This window comes from Canis aureus, chromosome 25 (genome assembly GCF_053574225.1).
Source record: "Canis aureus isolate CA01 chromosome 25, VMU_Caureus_v.1.0, whole genome shotgun sequence".
NCBI classification, from domain to species: domain Eukaryota; kingdom Metazoa; phylum Chordata; class Mammalia; order Carnivora; family Canidae; genus Canis; species Canis aureus.
The window spans coordinates 3,594,076-3,611,600 of NC_135635.1; the positions used below are offsets into that span (position 1 = coordinate 3,594,076).

Genomic DNA, 17,525 nt, shown 5'->3' on the forward strand with positions numbered 1-17,525 from the left:
GACAGGAGGTTGGGGTAGAGGATTAGAGGTGTCAAGGGCACGTTTAGAATTAGGTTTCGGTGAACTAGATCCTAACTGTTTTTGTTTTTAAGATGCTATTTAGGGGCAGCCTGGGTGGCTCAGTGGTTTAGCACCACCTTCAGCCCAGGACCTGATCCTGGGGACCCAGAATTGAGTCCCACATTGGGCTCCCTGCATGGGCTCCCTGCTTCTCCCTCTGCCTGTGTCTCTGCCTCTCTCTCTCTCTCTCCCTCTCTCTCTGTGTCTCTCGTGAATAAATAAATAAAATCTAAAAAAAAAAAAGTGCCATTTATTCATGAGAGACAGAGAGAGAGAGACAGAGACACAGGGAAAGGGAGAAGCAGGCTCCCTGCGGGGGGGAACCCAATGCGGAACTCAATCCCAGGACCCTGGGGTCACGACCTGAGCCCAAGGCAGACGCTTAACCGCCTAGCCACCCAGGCGTCCCTGAACTGGTTATGAATTAGGTCCAGGTCAGGGCATCCCCTTTAGTGGTGAAAAAAAAAAAATAGCCGATATGTTTACTGTAGAGAAGAAGAAACTGAGGAGTCATAATAATTCTCGTCCAACACTTGGAGGTCTATTAGGTGAAAGAGGGATGCAGCCTATTCTAAACTGTTTCAGAAAACAGAAAGCAATTCATTAAAAAAAAAAAAAAAAAGAAAGCAATTCATTGATTCATTCAGCTCAGATGTATATAACCCATCTACTCCGTCAGGCACCACGCTGCTGGTCGATTAATAGGGAGAAATTAGAGGGATCCTGACTTAAGTTTCTCATAGAGCTTCCAAAAACTGAAATATACTGTGAGGTTGGGAGTTGAAGTTCAATTTCAAGCAGAAGGTGAACTACTTATTTTGATTATTACAGAGAAGCCCCAGGTATTACACAGGAAGTTGGACCAGATAATCCAGATAAGATTCTTGCAAAATCTATGACTGGTTTTGTAGTTTGGATGAGACTGCGTAGATGCTCTCTCCGGTGCACACAATAATTTACTATTTTTATTATGCTTTAGAGTTCTCAAAGCACTTTGTAGTCAGCGTTTGATCTTTGAAGTAACCCTGTAGGGCAGGTGAGGCTGCTGAAGTTCCAGAAGAGATGTGCCTTGCCCTCCGTCACAAGACTAATTAAGTGGCAGCGTTGGTAATAAGACCCCAGACTCCTGACTTTGAATTCAGCTGGATTCCCAGGGCCATTTCTCCCGGAGGCTGAACCAGTTTTTAGTGGGCTTATAGGAGAAATCAACATTTAGTGCAGGCTTCCATGTGCTCTGGAGGATTTCCCTTTACTCTGCCTCCTGCCTCCCACCAGAATCCCTATTCTTTCCAAATAGTAAGGGAAATCCCTTGGGCACAAAGCTGTTAGAAAGTGAAATTTGGTAACAGGACCAAGGAATTGTGCCTCTATGTTTGCCTGCATCCTGGCCACTGAAATGAGTATCAAGGGCCTCTCTCCTGACTCTGGCTTAGGAAAGGATTGCCAAGCGGGGCCGGAAACTTGTGGACTATGACAGTGCCCGACACCACCTGGAGGCGGTGCAGAATGCCAAGAAGAAAGATGAGGCCAAGACTGCCAAGGTAAAAAAAAAAAAAAAAAAAAAAAAAGCCTGGCGAAACCTTCCTGCCCTCCCTCACCCATAATGGTGGCAGGTGGCTGGGCCAGGCTGGGTTTAGGAAAAGATAAATTCAGGCAGCCTGGGTTGCTCAGCAGTTTAGCGCAGCCTTCAGCCCAGGGCCTGATCCTGGAGACCCGGGATCGAGTCCCACGTCGGGCTTCCTGCATGGAGCCTGCTTCTCCCTCTGCCTGTGTCTCTGCCTCTGTGTCTCTCATGAATAAATAAATAAAATCTTTAAAATAAATAAAATAAAATAAAATAAAATAAAATAAAATAAAATAAAATAAAATAACATTTTATTGGGTTTAGGAAAAGATAAATTCAGCATCCAGTGTCCTGAAGGAAATCCTGCTTCCCCTGACACGGATGCTCTACAGATAGAGACCCAAGGCTTGGGAGGGCATGGGTCTGGGGAAGGGGCGCATGACTCCAAGTCAGCCCAGTCCCTGAAAAATGCAGGGAGAGACTCAAGGAGGCTGGTTCCCGCCTTAGACCCGGGATTGAGGGGAACTCCTGTCACCTTTACCCCCTAGGCAGAGGAAGAGTTCAACAAAGCCCAGAGTGTCTTTGAAGACCTGAACCAGGAACTGCTAGAGGAACTGCCTGTTCTTTATCATAGGTAATGACTGACAGTCAGGAAAGGCCTGGCCTCCTGGGCCAGTGGAGGCCCAGGTTCCCTGGCAACCCACGAATGTCCCCTCTCGAGAAGCCCTCTGTTCCAGGAGTTGGAGGTCGCCTCAGCCCGGCTACTGACTTGCTGGGCGACACTAAGCAAACTGTCTTATCACCCCAGACCCTGGGTCCTTCATCTGTAACACACAGATAGCCAGGCTCGCCCTGCCAGCTTTTCCGGTCTAAAGGCAAGATGTTTCTGGGATAGGAGGGCTCTTGGCAAGTAAATTTCCGTCCTCATGGGAACCGGGAATATCTGGTTTCGTGCGTAAGTGTGTATTGTTTTAAACAAGCTTGGTTCGTGAACATCCAGATTGACATAGAAGATAAACCGTGGGATGATTGTTTCTATTAATGACGTCTTTGCTTCACAGGAGGTAAAGGTGTTTAGAGGCACCTGAGTAGAAATTCTGTTTGTGTCCTATTTTCATTGTACAAGATACGCTGTAGTGCGGCTGTAGTCAGTATTTTATATTGCCGCTTAATATTAGTCTATGTGTGACGCAGCCTTTTGAATAACTCCGTGTATTCTAAAACACTAATTATGTGACTCTTTATTTAGATAGCATTGAAGTTTAATACAGTTTCTTTAAACGTAAACTTCCCCAATTTATTTATAGTAGAATTCCACTAATGTGCATGCAGCTTCGGAGAAGTCCAAGTATTGCGTAATGAGAAAGAATAATTATTTATTATAATAATTATCATTGTGTGGGCTTATATTTATACCGCACTTTAAAAATTCTTCAGAGTATTTTCATTCATATCTACTTTAATACCTAAAGAACCTGAACAAGAGGTCTTCATGCAACTGCAGGTCTCAGACTGGGCTGATAAGTATCTCCTCTGACTTTCCCACCCCTCTGAGAGTCAAGTGTGCTACGGGCCTGGCTCTGAAGAATCAGATTCCAGAACATTCTGAGTCTAGGGTACGGGGTGCTCTTCTCTGAGGAATCTTGGTGTTGGCTGGTGTTGGCTTAAGCTCCTACCTTGTATTTCAAAGATTGCCGTTACCAACCCTTACCTGTAGGTGTTGTGGGGGTTTTGTCATTATTTTGTTTTGTTTTGTTTTGTTTTGCCGCCTGATAGTCGTATTGGCTGTTACGTGACCATCTTCCAAAACATTTCCAACTTGAGGGATGTCTTCTACAGGGAGATGAGCAAGGTGAGAAACCTCTGGCCCGTGTAGTCACCGAGGTGGGCTTTTCTAGGAACTATGAAAGTAGCCCAAATTTACATCATCTCATTAAGTACTGATGTTAGCACCACAAGTTTTTACTTTTCTCTCATGATGAAAACAATAGCACTTCACTGACCACCTGGAACTGTGGTAAAGCACGTGTATACACATCAGAGAGTCCTCCCCGTCTCCATTAACAACTGGAGTCCTCCCCGTCTCCATTAACAACTGGATAATGGCATCCATACTTGAGCTTCAGATGAATAAAGGAGGTTAGGCCTGTGGGAAGGAATAGCTGAAATGGGGAACCAAGCTGTGAAATCTTTATCTTTTGTCTCTGGGGAACAAAGAGGGCAGTGTTTAAGCACAGGTCCGTTTCCCAGGTAGTTGGGCGTGAGTAGAGAAGGCCAATCCTACTCAGTGACTGGCAGCCACAGAACACAACCTCATGGGGCCTTTTCTGGTCCTGGGATTCCAAGACTCTGCTGTTACATTAATTTAATTCATGCACACACTCACATACTCCTCTCCACATCTGCGGTAGCTAAGTTATGGTTTGCCTCCTTAATATTACAGTGAGTTTTTATTCTCTGGATTACCTGAGAGAAGCTAGAACCTCAAATCCGACCTCAAACCTCAAGGACCCAGCCTTGAGAGAGCCTTATCTTATGTTGGAAGAGGCAAAACCTATGACACAGACAGTCCAGGAAGAAGGGGTGGCAGGACGGGACCCTGGACAAAGAGATGGATGGGAAGGAGCTTTACAGTGAAAGGTGGGGAGGTTTTCTTTTGGAAACCGTCTGAAAGGGAAAAGAGAAGGGATATTCCAGTCTCAGGTTCCCACTGGCCAGTAACCCGTCTCTCTCACTGGCTCTAGCTGAACCACAGCCTCTATGAGGTGATGAGCAAACTGGAGAAGCAACATTCCAACAAAGTCTTTGTGGTGAAGGGAGTATCAAGGTGAGCAACTCCTGAGACTCTTTGCTACTTGGCTTGTCCTGTGAGCATACGCAACACTCTCATTTCCATCCCCAATCCTGGCCCTCCCTTTGTGTTTGCCGTGCTTGGTACTGTTTGTTATTTGTATTATGCTTCCATATGAATTATTTTTTCTTTATTTTTTTAAAGATTTTATTTTTATTCATTTAAGAGAGAGTCAGAGAGCACAAGCAGGGGGAGAAGCAGAGGGAGAGGGAGAAGCAGGCTCCTCGCTGTGTTGGGAGCCCGCCTGCCCTGTTTGGCTCCATCCCAGGACCTGGAGATCATGACCCAAGCCAAAGGCAGATGCCCAACCATCTGAGCCCCCCAGGCGCCCCTCTTTTTTCTGTGTATGAAATATTTCAGGCATCACAAAAGGTATAAAGAATAATATAATAAAAAGAATAATATAATAGCCATATAGCTACCACCAAATTTAAGAAATCAGCTACTATACGTATCATTGAAGTGCCCAGTGTCCCCCCGCCGCCCCAACTCATCCTGCCCCTCGCCCAAGGCAACCACGGTCTTAAATTTAGTATTTATTATTCCCACACTTTTCTTTTTACTTTACTTACACACATGTACGCACACACAGAAAAGGTGGTTTTGCATGTTTTTAAACTTTATAAAATGGAATTACACTGTATGTGTACTTTTGGAACACCTTTCGTTCTCTTCGTATTGTTTGTGAGGTTCATTTATCCAGCTGCTAATGTTGCTAGCTCTGGTCTTCCCTTTCTATAACTGTTCTGGATGCTGTTGTTTGGCTAGTCCACAATTTATTTATCTGTCCTCCTGCTCATAGACATTTGGGTTGTTTTCCAGTTTCTTGCTATTACAAATAAGCTGCAATGGACACATTTAACATTTCTGCTGTGAGCATTACCAGGAATTTCCTTAGGGTGTATATTGGGAGTGGAGCTGCTGAGTCATAGTCTGTGCATTTGGGCCTCTTCAGCCTTACCAGGCATTGTCATTTTCAAAGGGCTCTCCAAAGTGACCATTCTAACTTATAACCCACCAGCAGTAAACAAAAGCCCCCATTGCTCCATATTTTTGCTACCTGTAACATTATCAGACTTACTAATTTTTCCAAACTAATGAGTGTGAAATGGAATTTTTTGCAATTTTAATTCATATCTCCACGGTGGCTAGTTAGCTGGCACAACTTTTCATGTTATTGGCCATTTAATGTTCCTTTCTGTGACTTGCCTATTTATCATTGTTTTCACATTTTTCATTTAGATTGCTTACCCTTTTTTATTTTTTTAAATTTTATTTATTTATTTATCCATGAGAGACACAGAGATAGAGAGAGGCAAAGACACAGGCAGAGAGAGAAGCAGGCTCCATGCAGGGAGCCCGATGTGGGACTCGATCCCGGGACTCCAGGATCAGGCCCTGGGCTGCAGGCAGGTGCTCAACCGCTGAGGCACCTGGGGAACCCGCTTACCTTGTTTTAAAAATTTCATCTATAGGAGGTATTTTTTTGTGTGTATTTCGGATAGTAATGCTTTAATGATACTCTCTGAAAATATGTTCTTAACCTATAGGGGTTACTTTCTGTGTGTGTGTGTGTGTGTGTGTGTGTGTGTGTGTATTGTTCATACTTTCTTTATGCTGGTTAAACATACGCAATTCAGTGGTCCTTAAGAATGTGATCACTTGGGACGCCTGTGTGGCTCAGTGGTGTTCAGTAGAGTCACGGTGAGCACCGAATTAGTGAATACTGAACCATTGTTGCTAAGGGAAACCCAGAGTTAGGTTCCTGTGAGCTCCAGCTCCCAGCGTTTCCATTGCCCAGTCCCGTGTGTGTTTCTGTTTGAAGACACTTTATTTAATACACATTGCTGGCACACCTGTGTGGCTCAGTCAGTTAAGCATCCGACTCTCTTGGTTTCGGCTCAGGTCATGATCTCAGGGTTGTGGGATCAAGCCCCACATTGGGCTCTGAGCTCAGCGTGGAATCTGCTTGAGATTCTCCATCTCCCTCTGCTTCTCCCCCAACTTGCCCTTGCTCTCCCTCCCTCTAAATAAAGAAGTAATACACGTTGTTGACTCCTTCATATTGAGCTCCTAGCCAACAGCACCACAACTCATGCCTGAGTAAAGCTTCTCTAACATGTGTTTTTTCTCTGTTGGGCACATCACAGTGTTATAGCTCGAAGCACTTTAGTGCTATACTTGGAGGCCATTTTAAACAGCAAAATCACAAACAAAAAGCACAGCGATGTGAAAAACATGGCCAAAAGGACACATTTGCAGTGCGAGAGCTGAACCAAGGCAGATGATTGCCTTGTTAGACTCTTCTTGTAAAATGCTCGTTGGGCACTCATTTTTCAAAGCTCGCATATGTCCATGGCTGGCTGTAGAAGCATCATGAGTATTAATTTTGGAGTCGCAAATAAATTTTAGAGAGTAGGTGAATTTGCAAATAGAGACTCCTCAAGGATCAGCTGTATATCACCCGTAGAATGTGTCCCGAAGAGAAACTATTTTATCAGTGTTTTGCAGTGTTTCTTTCCAGTCTTGTTTTCTTTGTATATTTTTATGTAACTGAGATCGTGATATGGATAAAATTGTATAGCCTCTTTTTCGCTTTATAATAGAAGCATTATTGCAAAGTATATACAACCCTTCTCATATCTTCCATTGCTTTGTTCCATTTTATTGCTATGTGCGTGCATCTTTATTTATTTGGGGGTGTGTTGGGGTTGCTTCTAGTTTTTAGCCCTTCTGAATCTTGAATGCTCTTTCTGTTTCACCAGCAGCAGGCGCTCTTTAGTCATCTCTTCCCCAGTTCGCACATCTGAAGCCCCCAGCCCCCTGACCTCACCTACCAGTCCCTCTGCGCTTTCTCTGAAGAGTGAGAGGGACTCCTCATCAGCAAGTGAAGAAGAGCTGGCATCTGATCCGGCCCAGGGAGAAGACGAATCTGAGATTCAAGAGCCCTTAAAAGACAAGGAAATTGAGGGAGAAGAGTCTGAAGTCAGCTCCTCTGAGGAGGAAGAGCCTCTGCCAGCTTGCAATGGCCCCAAGCAGGCCCAGCCCTCTGCCACCGTTGAGGGCAGCAAGTCCCAGGAGGAAGTTCTCCCTTGCTCCCCAGCTCCATCACCAGGCAGGGCCCTTGTCCCTTCAGAGCAGCCCTCGTCTCTCCCAGAGGTAGTCCTCCGAACCCGCACCTCAAGTGAAGGATCTGAACAACCAAAGAAGAGAGCCTCCATCCAGAGGACCTCAGCACCTCCGAATAGGCCCCCTCCACCCAGAGCCACTCCCAGCCCCAGGCACTCCTCAGGGAACATACCCTCCAGCCCTCTAGCCTCTGAGCAGGGTTCACCTACCAGTCCCAGGACCTCCTTAGATGCTTCACTGGACCCACAGCCACCAGAGAAGCCAGTAAGAACTCCCGAGGCCAGAGAAAAGGAAAACATCAACAGTCTGAATCCAGAAGAACTTTGTACTTCCCCTACCTCGAAGATATCTGAGGTGAGATTGGATCTGGTTGAGTCTTTAGTCCCTTTAATAACCTTCATGGAGATCATCTTTCCTATAGTCAGCTTGCCCCAACTGATAAGATCTTATGTCAGTAGATGGCCGTTTCAAGGATATTCTTGGACACCTTTTTTGGTTATGGGGATTGTTTCACATATTCATAGCAACTAATCCAGTGACCTGTACTCTTAGGGTAGTTGACTTCTGCAAAGGGCTTTTCTCTAATATTATTATTGTGAGCAGATTCTTGCTAATTTCTTTCCTTTGCTCCAAGTTCTGGGAGTTCCGACATGAAGAATCTATAACTGGCATCCCGAACTTAAAAAAACTTTACTTTTTTTAGTGGGGGATGGGAAGGAGTTTGTCACACTTGTGACTATGGTAAGCAAAATGGCATCTGCAAATTTCTAAGGTACAACTTCTTCAATGAGAGAGGTATAGAAGAAGGAACTCACAGGGGAAAGTAAAGCAAAAGGGATGGAAGGTGAGGAAATGATGAGAAAAGGATTGTGTTATAATAGAGATCCCGTGGAGAGCAGCCAGTTCCGTGAAGGATCTGGAAATCAGGGCATATTCTAGTCAAATTACATGGAAAGACTTATATAGGAGAGAGGTTTGACTTACTTACATTCATGAAAGCAGAACTATGTAAAGATTTTTTTTTCAAGTACATTTTGGATCAATATAAAAGGAACTTTCAGCAGTTAACTGTTAAAAAATGATATAAAAAAACAATTTTAGGGCAGCGCAGGTGGCTCAGTGGTTTAGTGCCACCTTTGGCCCAGGGCCTGATCCTGGAGACCCGGGATCAAGTCCCACATCGGGCTCCCTGAATGGAGCCTGCTTCTCCCCCTGCCTGTGTCTCTGCTTCTCTCTCTCTCTCTCTCTCTCTCTCTCTCCCTGTGTGTGTGTATCTCTCATGAATGAATAAAATCTTTTTTTAGGGATCCCTGGGTGGCTCAGCGGTTTAGCGCCCGCCTTTGGCCCAGGGCGCGATCCTGGAGTCCCGGGATCGAGTCCCACATCGGGCTCCCGGTATGGAGCCTGCTTCTCCTTCCTCCTGTGTCTCTGCCTCTCTCTCTCTCTATGTCTATCATAAATAAATAAATAAATATTTTTTAAAAAAAATCTTTTTTTAAAAAGTTAAAAAAAAAGAAAACCAATTTTAAATCTAGGGAAAAGGGGACACAGGGACTTCCAAAAACAAAAATAGCATAGGCCACCTTGAGAAATAGCCCTCCTTCCTTGCTGTTAAAAGCTAAGGATATGGGCAGCCCCGGTGGCGCAGCGGTTTAGCACCGCCTGAAGCCCCGGGCGTGATCTGGAGACCCTGGATCGAGTCCCACATCAGGCTCTCTACATGGAGCCTGCTTCTCTCTCTCTGCCTCTCTCTCTCTCTCTCTGCATCTCTATGAATAAAAAAATAAAAAATGTATTAAAAAAAAAAAAAAAGCTAAGGATATATGATCCCCTGTCAGATCATTATAGAGAAGATTATGGTGAAACATCTAACTAGATGGCACCAAGATTGATTAACTGACTGATTGATTCACTCATTCCATAATTACTGAGCCCCTGCTATGTGCCGGGCACTTTTCTAGGAGGTGGGATATTACAATGAACACAACAAAATTCTCTGCCTTCCTGCATCTTATATTCTAGTGGGTGAGGGTTGGGAGGAATAAGGGAGATAGAAAAGAAACCATAAATAAGTAAAATGACAATTTAGTGATGATAAGAGATAAATTATAAGAGATAAAAGATAAGTAGGGGAAGAGAAGAGAAAAAATTAAATAGGGGAAGGTACAGGGAGTGAAGGCAAAATTGTAGTTTTAAACAGAGTGGTCAGAGGGGTTATTTGGGCAGTGAAGGAGCCCGGGGCATGAGCCATGTAGATATCTGGGAGTCTGAGACTTCTGATGCCCCTCAGTTCACAGCACCCTGTGACCGCCGATGCCTCACCAAAGGCTGACCAGGCTGCCTCGAGAGCCTCCTGTTACCTGGACATGGGTACCATGCGGGTACCGGGGTACCACAGCCAACACAGACAAAGGGCCCAGGGTGGCATTCAGGGTGTGAAGGTGTGGTGCTCTCTCCTACATTGTCCACTTTGGTCCACAGGATTTTTCAGAGTCTGACACAACAAAGAAGATCGAGGACAAGGAAGAGAACAATAAGCTCATCTCCGTGGACTCCCCTGAGGTACTGACATCTAAGTCAACACTAGTACCCTGTCAATCTTGAGTCACATGAGGTACAGAGCCAGACATAAAGCATCTTCCCTCTGTCAGCTTCTGGGATGAGGAAGCTCTCCCAGCTGGGAGAAATATGCAGGGGGTGTGGGTAAACAGGGTAGCCACTTTTCACTTTTCTGCACTAAAAAGCACAATTCAACAGTATGGAAAATTCAAAATTAACTTAAATTTGACTTTGTAATACTTTATATGATTTTAGTATAGGGTCAGCCAAAGAGTGGCCTTTCGTCTGGCTCTGGTGGATAAAACCTGTTTGCCTCTTGGGTATAATCTTACTGAAGGGGAGATTCTAGGGGCCAAGATATTGTCTATTTTTGAGGAACAGGCTAGTAACACTGTCCTCCTTGGGAAAGAGATACAGGACGCAACCTCCTCCCCCCTGAAGCCACCTCATTATTTTTGAGATTTACAGTGTTTCCTTAGCCCCAGCCTCTCCTTTGGAATTGCTTGGTCATCAGCTAAAGGAGACGTATTTTTCCTATGGAATTAAGCAGCTAGAGCATCTTCGATCCTAGCCTCTCAATGTCATCAATCTTTTGAGACCCTATTATGTCCTGCAAGATCTGTTCACTTCCCTCACAGATGCGTTATAAGTCATAGTTTCCCCCCAAGCAGAATTATGGACATTATCACATATAAAAACCAGTAAATAAAAAGAAAACTGAGAAAATCTGTACTTGCTCAGCATTTGAACCACCTGAGAGATAATGGAGGTTCTCTGAAAGGATTGTAACTTTGTGGGAGGCGGTATTACCTTTGGGGGCCGTTCATAGCCTAGAACTGGAAGAAGGAATAAGGAGGAACTTAAAGGAGAAACAGAATTTCAGATGGCTGTTTCCTACTGTTAGCAGTTGGTTCTGGTTCTTGAGAGAGTGAATTTTATAGTGTGTGCATTAAATTTCAATTAAAAAATAAATTCATTCTAAGCCTTAGAGTACCAGAGGCTTCCCATGGCTTAACAGTTCCTAGACAGGGCTTTCCACATCTTGGGTTCCCATCTCAGGACCCAGAATTTTTCCCCAAGAAACCATCATACCATCTGCCTTTCCTAACCGTTATAGCTTAGGACCATCCCAGTGTGAGAGCTGTAGTGCGTTCTAGAGGAGGGTTAGTCTAAAAGTGGTAGGTAGTGAGTGGTTTTAACACCTATATTTATACCTTCACGGACTCCCACATAGATTTATATACAGATGCATGTCACACAGATCATACAGTATCTGATCATGGAAACAATGGGAGTCCAAAGACCTGGTTTCCTGTCCCAGCAGGTTATTTGACCCTTTGAATCTTGGTCTCTTGATGTGTGACAGAGGATGACGGGAAAGCCTTCCCTGATACTCTCAGGCCATAGTAAACCAGCACCGTATGTTTGCCCTTTGCGTTGTCTGTGACCCTCGTAAAGTGTAAGGCACAGAAGACCCTTCTAAGCCGAGAGACTGGGAGGTTGAGTCTCACTGGGAGAACTCTTCTTTTTGTAGAGCCAAGATCTTCAGCTTCATGTCTCTGCAGTTCCAGAAGACAGCAATGTCACGGCAAGCGAGCCTCAGGAAGAGGTAAGGAGGCCAGATAACACAGAGAATGGGATGAGTGGTAACACTGGGCAATGCGGGTGGACAGAGGTGTGGCTGCATGGGCTACAAGGGGAACCCGGCAGTGAGCAACATCCTCAGGGCAAAGTCAAGCAGGTGGGAACCAGGGGAACCAAGAGTAATCTGGGACTTCGTGGTCTCTGTCCCCATTTCCTTGAACCTTGACCTCTTGACCTTGAACCTCTTGACCTCTCACCATAGCCTTACCTCCTAAATATTTTCATCCGAACTTACTTCAAAAAGGAGTTAAGTGGGGTGCCTGAATGGCTCAGTTGGCTAAGCATTGGACTCTTGATTTCGGCTCAGGTCATGGTCTCAGAGTCATGACATCCAGCCCCATGTCGGGCTCCTCCCTGGGCATGAAGCGTGCTTAAGATCCTCTCTCTCTCTCCCTGTGCCCCTCCCTTCCCCTCCTTGCATGCACTCTCTCTCTCTTAAAAAAAAAACCACTGGCGTTAAGATATATAAAAGATGCACAGAAAGGTAAATACACACACAAAATATACTCAGAAATACATTAGTAACAGTGACATAGAACAGAGCCCTGAATTAGGTGAATACAAAAACGCGTTCTATAAAATAAAATTACTGAGGATGGATCACAAAGTTGGTTCCATGCTTCCTGACATCCAGGAAAAGACAAACCTGGTCAGTTCACCCAATTCATAATCCCATTCCTTAAGAGGGCAACAATTTCTGCTACTAAGATGAAAAAGAAGTTGCTCCTGTGAATCCTCCTAAAGAGATGGTGAACCATCCATGAACAACGTCCGCAACAAGTCTTGACAGTAATTCCAACAACCAGTTTCTTGCTGCCCCTCTCAATAGCGGCCAGTGCCTCACAAGAAATATCCTTCGAGGGCCACCTGGCTGTCTGCCCTCAGCTCAGGTCATGATCCCAGGGTCCTACTCCAGCTCCCTGGTCAGTGGGGAGCCTGCTTCTCCCTCTGCCCATCCCCCCGCTCCTGCTTTCTCTCTTTCTCTCTCAAATAGATAAATAAAAATAAAGACATATAATTCCACAGGAGCAAAATGAGCCCATTCCCCCAGTGGTTGGTGGGAGGGCAGGTCAGCATCTAACCCAGTCACTTTTACTTTCCAGGTATCTGCAGTTCAAACTGACTACCTCTGAAGAGGAACTGCCAAGACCCCTCCCCAGAGAAGCCCCTCAGCTGGAGGGTATATAGGTCGGAGGGACTTAAGATCTAGCATTCAGTTTTAGATTCTCCAGCCATATGAATGCTGGTGGTCTCTAAAGATCTAGCATTAATGGAGGCTGAGGAGCCGACTTGGGGGAGGGAGGGTGGCAGGCTTGGAAGAAGAAACTATTAGATTCCGGGAATATTTAATTCAGGCTTTATAGCACTGTTAGAATAAGAAGACTTTATATATTATTAAGTAAAGCGGGCCGAAAATGACTGTAAAAAGCATAAGCATCTGTAGATAGAGACACATCCACATAGAGACACATTACCTACCACTCGTACTCAGGGGACAGTGAACAAATCGTTGACTTACCAGTCACTTAGAGCCAAAAGAAGATTTTCAGGTTGTTAAATAAAGTGTTATTCTGACTGTGTATGGATGGGGTGGTTTTTTTGTTTTTTGGGGTTTTTTTAGACACAGCGAGTTGTTTCAGCCCAGAACCCTGTTCTCCACTTAGGATGTTACTGATTCTACCCCACGTTCAGAAAGCTTTAGTCCCATCCGTGACACCCAGCCCCCGTGGGAATGATGCCAGGGGCCACAGGCTCCTTTCCTCCACCGAGGTGCTTTCCTGCCTGACCCCTGCCCCCACTTTCAGCTAATAAGCAAATTCCCCCGGTGAGGGGTTACATTTTAGAGCTGTAGCTAGTGTTTACAATCTGCTGTGTGGTGTGAATAAGTATCTGAGCAGGATGGAAGGAGACATGGAATTCCATGTGAAGGGAAAGGGTACAAAGTATAATAATATGATGGAAATGGCGTGGAATTTAGAATCCATCATTTATTTCTGTGAAAACATTAAAAACTTGCTTTGAAGTCCTGCCACCCCAATAAACACACACATGCAAATGCTCATCCATCTTTGCTTTTGTTTCTGGGGTTATGGACGACGTCACACTTGAGCATTCAGCAAGCGTTTATTAGTACCTACTGAACACTGAGCACCAAACTAGGTACTAGAGAAGTAACGATGAGGAAAAAAGAACTTTATGGAGACCGACTATCAAGCAGGGAGCAGAAGGGCAGGAGTTAGTCCATGGGTTAGAAGCGGAGCCCTGACTGAAGTTGCAAGGAAGCGCTCTGGGTGAGGCTGGAGAGAGTAGGCTTTGGTGGTGCCATTCTCAAGATGGTAACAGGAGGAAGGGCATCATGCGAGTGGGTTCTTGGGTTGCAAACAACAAACTGCCATGATTAAGCAATAAAGAATATGTTGGAAGGACATGAGGCAGCTCATCGAACCGAAAGAACAGGAAAGGACAGGAACCAGCCCACGGATGGCTGTCGCAGGAACGTGTGGACTGGCCTCTAAGCAAGACTCAGCTTCCACCACCTTCTGCTTCTGTGTCCTTTCCAGATCCAGATTCCCTGGAGGATGTGGCTGGCTCGGTTTATGGAGAGGCGCGTAGTGTTTCTACGATGACCGACCAGTGGTGGTGCTGGGAGGGTGTGGTGGTGAGGAAGGCGGATTACAAAGAAACACAAGGAAACTTGTAGAGAGATGGAAATATTCTGTAATGTTATGGTGATTGTTTAATGAGTACATACCTGTGTCAAAATTGATCAAATGATACACTTTCTACAGAGTTTTTTGGGTGTCCCGTACAAATATTGGATATAGGGAGCTTGAGAACTTGCAGGACTTTCCAGTAGATGTGTCTGTTAGGGAGCTGGAAATAAATGTTTGTATGCAGGAGTTATTCTCCTAAAATCTAATCTTATTTTAAAGCCTTCAAAAGATTTCTATGGCTGAAACAGAGAAATAGGCATGCCCCCCATAAAAGCCCTACTGCCCATATTTTCATACCTCTCCCATGAGGCATCCCATTCCCGTGGCACTCAGAATCATGGCCAGGAGTGATAGTCCAGGGGTATTGGTGGGGTGGGGGAAATGCTAGGAGTACAGGCCCCTAGATGTCCAAGGCCTTCCATGACCTTCTTAGAATCGCCCCTCCCACGTTTGTTCATCCAGCAAAATCCAATTCAAGCCTTTTCTCTCCAGGGCTTTCCCTCCTAGGAAATGAGTGTGCCAGCAAGGTCTTCTAGGGACTTACAGTCTGATGGGGGGAGACAAGCATGGGACATAATTGCTACAACAGAGGCACCACAGACGTGGAAATATTGGGCAGCCCGGGGGGCTCAGCAGTTTAGTGCCTTCGGCCCAGGGCATGAGCCTAGAGACCCTGGATCGAGTCCCACATCAGGCTCCCTGCGTGGAGCCTGCTTCTCCCTCTGCCTGTGTCTCTGCTTCTCTCTCCGTGTGTCTCTCATGAATAAATAAATAAAATCTTAAAAAAAAAAAAGTGGAGATATTTACTAAATTGTGAGATTGACGCTTCATTTGCATATGGCCCTCCAGGACCTTCCAGGAAGGCAGGGGAAGGAGCCAGTATGTTGGGCACATAATTTTGCTTATTTAGGGTAGATAGTCCTGGCTAGGTACCAAGTTGTTTACCCTGATTTACAAAATGGTAAAATTGTCCCGGGGAAAGGCTAGGATTTACAAAACTGCCATCCTGGCAGCAACACAAGAAAGGGCTAGAAGCCGATAAATTGGGCAGAGATGAGTATCTCTTCTTCCCTGCCCTGAGGCCCCTGAGGTCTGTTGATAAAAGTTTCTGAAGTTTAGCATTCAATCCTTGGAGAACACCACTAGTTCACACCACTAGTTCACCGTGGGTAAGGCTCCACTCATCATCTGTACGCATCTCTATATAAAATTAATTGCAAGAACGTCACCCAGGCCCTGCCTTCCAGCAATTCGAAGGACAAAACTGACAGGCTGGTGAGATATCTAGAGAACACTGGAAACGTGACACAGCCAGGATATATAGGATACACCAAAGAACAGAACACACTCAGATTACGGCATTGCGATTTTATGCTAAATTAGGTGCTGAGCAAATACACATTGGATCTTGTTTTTTACATGTTTACACTTTTTAAATGAATGGTATGTACATACAGGGGTAAAATCATGTATCAACAAACATTTTAAGGTTAATTTTTTTTAAGATTTTATTTATTCATGAGAGACACACAGAGAGGCAGAGACACAGGCAGAGGGAGAAGCAGGCTCCCTGTGGGGAACCTGATGCAGGACTCGATCTCAGGACCCTGGGGTCATGTCCTGAGCCAAAGGCAGGCGCCAAACTGCTGAGCCACCCAGGGGTCCCTTAAAGGTTACATTTAAAGAGGAATCACGGGGATCCCTGGGTGGCTCAGCAGTTTGGCGCCTGCCTTTGGCCCGGGGCGTGATCCTGGAGACCTGGGATCGAGTCCCACATCGGGCTCCCTGCATGGAGCCTGCTTCTCCCTCTGCCTGTGTCTCTACCTCTCTCTGTCTATAATGAATAAATAAATCTTAAAAAAAAAAAATAAAGAGGAATCACTCAAATCACTTGTGAGTGATTATCAAATTGTGAAGGCAACATGGCATTTCAGTAGAGTGCCTGGGCTGGATGGCCTCCAGAGTCTGCGGTCTGGTCAAGACAATCTTCAGTACATAACGGAATATGCAATGGGGGAGATTAGCCAGATAACAAGAAATCTCAACCTTTCCTGTGATTCATGATGAGCTTCTCAGTACATGCAAGCAATTATCCACCTTTGGAATCTAACCCTAAGGATTTGAACCTCCTTTTCTCTTGGATAGTCTTTTATGTGGGAGCAGGCCAGGCTGACCTATTTCTTAACTTTCCTATACCTCTTGCCTACGTGTTACTTTCTTTGCCTTTCTTGGCTGGCTTGGTACTTTTCCCACACATGGGCTTTTTTGTTTCTCACTGATAACTGCTGTGTCTTGAAAAATATATTTAAATAGGGGTTCCTGGGTGGAACTTGGTTAAGCATCTGCCTTTGGCTCAGGTCAGGATCTCAGGGTCCTGGGATCAAGCTCCCTGTTGTCCTTGGTTCCCTGCTCAGTGGGGAGTCAGCTTCCCCCTCTGCCCCGCTCCCCGCCCCTCATGTTCTCTCTCTCCCTCTCTCAAATAAATAAACTCTTTTAAAAAATATATTTGAATAAAATGAATTTCATCAGCTCACTCTTCTTTTCCTCTGGTTTCTACCAACCAAATAATATCTTTAGGAATGAAAGCAACCACCCTTGCTTATTTTATTTACGTTTTCACTCTTGCTCTCACACCATTCCTCTATTCTCTCAGACTGTGAGCCTCTGTTCCCCAATGAACATGCACAATCAGTCTATAAGATACTGATTTCCAAAACTAGAGAACTCCTCACGGGAATAAGCAAGGAAGTCCGCATCTCCGGATGCAGGGCAGGGACCAACCCTTGAGTCCTAACCCTAACAGGAAGCCGAGATGAAAGCTAGCAGGTACTGAGCGCTTACTCCGTGCCAGGTAAGGGCCAAGGCTTCAGATGTAGTAACTCCGCCCCCCTCCCCCCCAGGAACTTCACGAGGCAGGTATCGCCCTCGATGGAGAAATGAAACCGAAGTCACTTGTCCGAGATCACACAGCAGCGAGGATTCCAGGGCCCGTGGCTTTAGCCTT

General features: G+C 45.3%; 1 protein-coding gene across 2 annotated transcripts in view; it reads left to right on the top strand.

Moving 5' to 3' along the window:
• The window catches only part of BIN2 (bridging integrator 2), a 33,380-nt gene extending 19,511 nt beyond the window's left edge, over nt 1–13,869 (top strand). The window contains exons 6-13 of one of the 2 annotated variants that reach the window (XM_077870004.1): nt 1,494–1,601; nt 2,173–2,258; nt 3,401–3,476; nt 4,369–4,451; nt 7,241–7,958; nt 10,086–10,166; nt 11,698–11,772; nt 12,911–13,869. In XM_077870004.1, coding sequence (XP_077726130.1) covers nt 1,494–1,601; nt 2,173–2,258; nt 3,401–3,476; nt 4,369–4,451; nt 7,241–7,958; nt 10,086–10,166; nt 11,698–11,772; nt 12,911–12,940 — 1,257 coding nt within the window. In that variant the 3' untranslated portion in view covers nt 12,941–13,869. The remainder of the gene's footprint in view (nt 1–1,493; nt 1,602–2,172; nt 2,259–3,400; nt 3,477–4,368; nt 4,452–7,240; nt 7,959–10,085; nt 10,167–11,697; nt 11,773–12,910) is intronic. The other variant, XM_077870005.1, reaches the window with a different exon arrangement.
• The last annotated feature ends 3,656 nt before the right edge of the window (nt 13,870–17,525 follow it).